This window comes from Protopterus annectens, chromosome 14.part0 (assembly GCF_019279795.1).
Source record: "Protopterus annectens isolate FY-2018-M chromosome 14.part0, PAN1.0, whole genome shotgun sequence".
Classification (NCBI taxonomy): Eukaryota; Metazoa; Chordata; order Ceratodontiformes; family Protopteridae; genus Protopterus; species Protopterus annectens.
The window spans coordinates 907,930,827-907,938,316 of record NC_056748.1 but is presented as its reverse complement, the minus strand read 5'-3'; the positions used below and the strand labels follow the sequence as shown (position 1 = coordinate 907,938,316).

Genomic DNA, 7,490 nt, shown 5'->3' with positions numbered 1-7,490 from the left:
TCAGTACTGTTAACTTGAGATGTTAACAGAATAAGACAATGTGAATTAACATAATTTTACCTGAAGTAAAAGAAGTCTATTACTCTAATTAATGTTATTATTTATTAAGTGTAACTCACCACAACGTCTTCAAAATATACCAGTTTTAGGAGGGACGGACACAGTTCTCAACCCGACATCGCCATAATGAAGAACATCAGCCCTCATAATGTGGAACAAATGGGCAAAACGTGGAACACATACAAATGGCTTACTAATAACTTCATCTAGGAAGGTCATAGGATGATTAAAATATGCCGGTTTTACTTATAAAAAGATTATTTAATGAATTAACATGATTTATTTCTACCATGGATATTAGTGAAAAACTTCCTAACGCAGAATGCATGTCAGACCCTTTCAATGTGGAACTTCGAGGAACATGAACTTTTTACAACCCCAAACGAGGTACGTTCCTCATAATGACACACTGAGCTAAACTTTTTGTCAAAGTCAGGAGAGGTATGATGCACCAAAGCTCTTTTTGTAAAAGTAGAGCTCCGGAACTACATATCCCTTTATGCTTTGCACGCTGTTGTGTATGTGTGTGTTTGACGTATTTGCATATTTGCCAAGACCTTAGAGAGAGGAATAGTAGTTGGAATGGCTTTGCTGCAGAAAAATATAGACAGATATTGTTAAAGTGTTGTTGGAAGTAGCGTCTTAACGCGATCTTTGTGTTCAGTTTATATGCCGGTGTGTTTGAAAAAGCAGGTTAATGTTATGGTTTAAATACAGTTGTTCCGGATTTGGCACACTGAAGAGGCCTACTGGGAGTTTTTGTACTGATCATCACTGGCTTGTTTAGACTGTCGTCTCTTACAAAACGTTAGAGATATGTCTGATCAGCAGACTGCCGTGACTTTACAACAGGCGCTTGACAGGTGAGGGGGGCGGTGGCAGGTGTACCTCCATTTATTTCACTTGGAGTGCTGTGAATTTATAGCAGTCCTTTTTGAAAATGTCACACTGTGCAACGTTAGGACGTTCCATGCTTTTATTCTTTACTCCTCCACCTCTTATTAAATTGTGAACTACTGTTATGTATGTATGTATGTACTTGCTGTTTTCATACATATAGCTCATTATCATTGTAAAATCCTTTTTAGTTAAAGTATAATTACTGTTGTCTTTAGATAATTTGTAAGACGACAAATAACGTTTATGGTGGTGAACTGAAGCTGTTGATGCAAAAAATAACGGTTTTGACAGCGTACGTAGATAAACACGCTAAGGTATGGGCTTCTCACTTGGTGGATGTGGTAGGTCTGAACCTGGGACGAGTTGGCAAAACGTGCTGAACTACAAAGAATTGAGTCCTTTCCCTTCACTTCTGATCTTTTTGTTTGCAGCGATTTGATTGAAAGTAAATAGCATGTATATAAATATGTATGTTAAACATACTTCTCAAGTGTCCAGAATTTCACAGTATGTTCATTCAGAGCTTTGCATCATAATTTTGGTCTGTTCGTCATAAAATATTTGTTTTTTTCTGACAAATCATTGATGCTGCAAATGCTAAATAATGACAGACATTAGCGTTTGACTTCACAAAATGCATGCAAATGCAAAAAACTGTTATTGTTGAAACTTTCTAAGTTTATAAGACCAGTGTTTAAAATTTGCATCCATTTTTGGGGTTTTATCCCACCATTATTTTTGACTTTGTTCCTAATGGTTGTCTTAAGAGGTCGAGAGGTATGTGCATGTACTCCATTTGTAAACCTATTCCTTTGTATATGATTGCAAAGACGTCCTAATAATCAGATGCTGCCTCTGACCCCTGTATTTAGTTTCTTAAAAACTTTTTGCTTTCAGTTCAATTTGAAATGGTTATCCCACTAAAAATAATTATAAAAAAAGAGAGATGAGGCCACTCGCCACCACCAGTGTGACTTCTTGTAACAGCATCTAAAGACTTTAAAGGTCTGCAGGCTTTGGCTGTGGAGCCATATCTGTCTGTCTGGCTGCACTGCTGTTTTATAATGTGTTTTAGCCTAATAGGATTGTTGTTAAAATACATAAAAATTGCTAACATCATTAAAAACATGTTTTGCTGCTAAAACAGTAGGCAGTGCTGTTCTTTTGCAGTTTCTTAATGAGGAGACTGCACCCATTGTGGCTCTCAAACTTGAATAGTGAGAGAAGTAAAAAATGTGTTCTAACACTTTAAGCCCCCAACCTCTGTCACATAGGATGTAACCCTATCACCTTTGACTTCAAAACAGTTGTGCTACTTCCAGGAAAATTCAACATGCTCTTAAAAGCTACCTCAACCTTTCCCAAACCCTGGTAATTGTTACAAATAATGCAGTTGGTTCTGCAACTTAAATGTTACTTATTTTAGTTTAATGTCTTTTGATTATGTAAACAAGCTGACTCCCGAGAAAACATTTAGGTATTTTTGGTATGTTTGTCTCTTTAATACATCCTACTAACATGTTGCTAATAAACACCACTGTAAACATTCCCTCTGTCTTATCAACAAATTTGTTTCTGTATAGTTGCTGATGTTCATTATATTGATGACTACAGTAGTCTTAGCTGTACGAGTTTTATTCTGCCAAGGATATAACAGCAGGCCAGCTTCCAGAGCTTCAGGACATCTTCCATGCACTCAAACCATTTAGGCAGCTCAAGCTGAGCTGCCTAAATTCACAGATTTGAGCACCAAGCCCTTCAGAGTTTTCCTGCCTCTGAAGAGAGAGCTCCTTTGTGGGCTTTCAAGAATCAGTGGTCAGCTTGTGCTATTCCTGTGCTGGGCAGACAGCTTCCCTGTGGGGGTTAAACCTTCCACATAAAAATGTATTGTTTAAATGTACTTTCCTGGTTAAGAAAGTTGTTTTTAATCTAGGAGTTTGTGTTTTAATCGACTGGCATGAGACTCAATTGTACTTTTAAATGGGAGTGCACTTTTTTTCTGAGAGTTTAAAAGTAGTTAAACACTATTTTTTTTTGTGTGGAGAGAGTGTGTTATGTTTTGGGGCTGTTTGGCAAAGTGTAATAAAAGTGCTTTTTGTGTGGAAAACTGACTTTTAGCAACTTTACGTTTTTACCAGCTTATGCTGCTTGTTCCTTAGGAAAGAGGCACCATTTGTGGCTTGGCCATGGAACAGACTACTGGTCCCATGGTCGATCTTTCTTCCAACTGCAAAAAGAAAAAGTTAAACAGCCTTTGCCACTACAAAAGGCTATCAATTCACTGTAGCTGTGGATGGGTGACTCTTCTGTGGCTAAAGCTAGTTCCCCAGACCAGTCATCTTTTACCCCAGATCCCTTAGGTGTAGCACACCATTAGCAGCTGTGGATCAGGGGGGTGTTAGCAGTGTCCTTTGTGGCTTTGGGGCTTCCTCAGTTGGCAAGGAAGAACCACTGTTGTTGCTCCTGGGAGAGGGGACAGGGAAGGCTTTCTTGTTCAGTCAGAATGTTGTTCCCATCTCTGGTGAAGCTTTTGATGCCATTAATAACTATGCTGGCCCCACTTTCCTGTCAAGAAAGAAACAGTAAACTAAATGTATCTTCTGCTCCTCAACTTTCTGTTGCGGGAGTAGTTTACTAGATCTGGCTCAGGCTATTCATAGGAGGTTACTAGCCAATGGCCCTGGGATCCTTACAAGCCTAGCCAAGAGTTTATCCCCAAAAAGAAACCTCATCAGCACCTGTCACCCTTGTCAATGAGGAACACAGGTGGAACCCCTGAAGATGGTCAGCGAAGTGCTCTGTTTGTCATGTATAAGAAGTCTATTCCGGAGATGGAACTGCCTGTGGGAGACAAACCTCTCTCTCCAGCAGGTTTTGTTGATGTGGTATATTAGATTCAGGCCTTTTGAGCAGGTAATGTATGAAGAGTTAGACTTATGGATATGGAGCATATTCGGGCAGGGTCCGAGATTGCCTTGTAGGTGGGACACAGCTCACCCCTGAGCAATCCGTACAATACCGAATACAGTGGTAGTGAACTGAGCCTGTCTGCTGAGGACAGTTGTTGGGAGGCCATGGATTCTCTTTGTGAGGTATTTGTGTCCTTTCCAGTTAGTGCAGATGTTTGGAGAGGTACATGCCAAACTGGGCATTATACTCGGTTATTGGTCTAATGAAGGAGGAATATAGAGAGGTAATAACCTCCTTTTTTCTGGATGCAATCCCTTTACTTATGAGATGAACCAAGTAAAAGGTTGTTCTGGCCACTGCTGCTACATGATGGTCGAATGTGAGGTTATCAACCTGAGTGCCCAGGTCTCTCACCACAGGTTGTGTGCTTAATGGATTGCCATTGATGTGTTAATCAGTAGGGGCATGTTTTTGCAAAATGGTGTGATTATACATTTTTTGCATTCAAGTTTGAGGCTATGACTTTGGCACCAGGCATCAGTTGCTGTGAGACCCTCTTGCAGTATATTAATATTATTTGGGGAGTCAGTGACGGTACCTAACTTACAGTCGTCCACAAACTTGGTCAGCCACAGGCCTTTTTCTTTGCATGTACCTCTGAGAGGTAGATGCCAAACAGTAGGGGTCCCAGGACAGATCCCTGGGGAACTCCACTAATGACAGGTCTGCTATCAGAGGTGGAGGTGCCTTTTTTTGGCTTTGAGGGTCCTGTCAGTGAGCCAGTTGGCCACCAACCTGATGAAATAGGGATTTATGCCAAGTTGTGTTAGCTTTTCAATGAGGTCTTGGCCAAGTCAAGGTAAGCTGTATGCAGTGACTTTCCCTTATCCGTGGCCTTGGTGACCGTCTCAAAGAAGTCAACCAAGTTTAACAGCAAGATCTGCCTTTAACGAATCCGAACTGGGTGGGGTTAAGTGCTTTGAGATTGCCTATGTCCTTATTTTATGAGATCCATGACAGTACGCTCCATGGCTTTACAGATTAGACTTGTCAAGCTAATGTTTCCAGGGACAGTAGTGGCACCACCTTTGTGCAAGGGGATGACAGTGGCAGTTCTTCACTCTGCTGGAATGAATCCTGTACTTGGGCTGTGGTTGAATATGGTGCCAGTTCTTGCTGGAGATGGTGCAGAATACAGCCTGGGATACTGTCAGGTCCTATGGAATTGTGTTCTTTGCCTTGGATAGGCCTTTTAGCACTTGATCTATGGAAATGTGAGGTGCGGGACAAGTATTGGTTATGTCCCCCTTACAATGGATTCAGGAGTTGGAATCTGGACAGGAAGATGAAGAGACATATACAGGGTATTCTCTTCAGATTTCTGATTCAGAGAAGAGCATGGTATCTGATTCTCCCTTTGGAGGGTTCTCTTTCTCTGAGACTATTGTCCAGAATGTGCTATTATTTTCAGAGGGAGAATACTGAGGTTCCTCAGTCCCTCAGGAAATACTATGAGCTGTTACAAATGGAATTTCCAGAATCTTCACCCATCACCCTAGTCCTTAGAGGATGTGTATGTCACTGTGCAAATTTTCCTGATAGTCAGCCTGCTGTCCCAAAAAAGGCAGATAGATTGGGTAAGGTTCCTCAGTCTTAATTCTTTTATACACTATTCCCAAAATTGACCCAGCAGCTATAGATTTAGTTAATCCTACTGCTGCTAAGCATTTAGTTGATTCCAATCCTACAGTTTCTGACAAGGATGGAAAAATAATTGATAAATATAGGTAAAAAGTGTATACTTCTGACTTTTTTTATTTTCAGAATTTTGGCTCATATGTTAAAGTTTATGCTGTCTAATTGCGAAAATCTGAGGAGTGTTTTTGTCTGCAGTCTCTTGTGAGGAAAAAATCTGCTTTTACATGGTTTAATTTCTTCAATTTTACAGGTCACAACTTCTGAAGTATGTCTATGACTCAGTTGATACTTCATTCAGGGCAATGCATACTGTACTGTTTTGAAGAGGTTTGCCTGGCTGCATTCTGACAACCTCCCAGATGAAGTGAAACACTAGATTTTAAATTCTTGTCTGGATAGAGATTTAGTTTTTGGTTCCTCTATTTCTATATAACTATTAACAGTCTTATGTATTGTCACTGTTTTACATTGATAGAATATTCATGTTGTATGTGCTTGTCTTGTTTGGATATTTTCTTCCTGAGTCCACACTAAAAATGGATCTAGCAATGTTGTAATGCCCTTGTTGCCAAACTTATATAAATAAATAAAATAATTATGTTTTAAAGTCATTTCTGTAATGGGCAGTTATCTCTTAACTGTTTCTGCTGTTATTTTAAGTTAAGACATTTAAAGCTGTCCATTTCTCTTAACGTTCTAATTAGGCCGATACTGCAGCTTAGCGTGTCCATGCTGTGTAGCCAGTCCATGTTGTGCGCTGTAGATTTCACTGTTACCTTTCCCAGCTTGCTTTACTTTGGAAGTGTGTACAAACTGGGATGCTTGCACCAGATTTGGATATTACAAGTGTTGAAAATTTGGTAGAAGTCCTTCTTGCCAAATTGTTTTTGGTACCCTCACAGCTTAGTTTAATCATATTGTTTTGCACACTGCGTGGATTAAAAGTATAGTTTAATTTGAGAGAAATACTGTCATACATTTTAATGGTGTAATTTATTTCAAGTGCTGTAGCGTTAATTAGAATGTTGTGATGATTTTATTGCACTGTTCTGCTAAACATCTAGCACCCCCCCCTTTGTCCATTTGCAGTACTGATCCTTAGGTAAGATCCCAATGTTTCCTTGAGGAGTGTAATAGACAGGAGCAGCACTGTCATCCTTGATGAATAATGGGGGCTGTCTATTATGCCCTAACCTCTGTGTACTCAGCAGACTTCATAAGTGAGCATGTAGTGAATGTCAGAATTGCGATGTTCCCATTTCGGCAAACAATGTAAGCTGCAGTACAAGCCCTGCCCACCAGTGGGAAAGCACTTCAGGTAGTTTCTCCAGTCCCAACCAGGATAATTTTGCCTTGTAGATGTGCTCCAAAGCATGTACATCCACACCAGCACCACATGCGAGAGGCAAGCAGGCCCTATCCCCATCACTGCTGCTTTAATCCATCTGGCTTCTCGAGTACAGGGGCCCAATTCAAATCCTGGGTCTTAATCATGACATTCTCCATCTGTGCAGTGAAGCTGTACTGATGCTTTTATTTTCATTAAAAGTGATGTATAACCCTTACATTGTCTTTTTAGATATTTTTGAGTGTATTCTGAAAACATTTTTAGTAATGGGACATGAATTTATAGTGGAGCTCAAGGTTTGTTTTTGTCAAGTTGGTTCAGGTTCCTCAGTTGCCTATTATTAGCTGTTTCCTGCTTTTTTCCTTGCTTACATTTTTTTCTATGCTCTCATGCACTAAGCATCAAACCTTTCCAGTCCTCTGTATGACACCTTTGCTTTCCCCTTCAGTGCCTGTCCCATCAGCCAGTTACCCCACTTGAAGGTCCTCTTTGTCCATGGAAAATTAGATTTTTAATTAAGCCTTTTTTTTCAAGGGTTTTTTTGTTTTAAAAAAACTGTCAGCCCCGATTTGTT

General features: G+C 40.0%; 1 protein-coding gene across 1 annotated transcript in view; it reads left to right on the top strand.

Annotated features, from left to right (window-relative positions):
• Positions 1-583: 583 nt before the first annotated feature.
• Positions 584-7,490, top strand: part of MARCHF5 (membrane associated ring-CH-type finger 5) — a 608,414-nt gene continuing 601,507 nt past the window's right edge. The window contains exon 1 of the mRNA XM_044056699.1: positions 584-923. Coding sequence (XP_043912634.1) covers positions 877-923 — 47 coding nt within the window. The 5' untranslated portion in view covers positions 584-876. The remainder of the gene's footprint in view (positions 924-7,490) is intronic.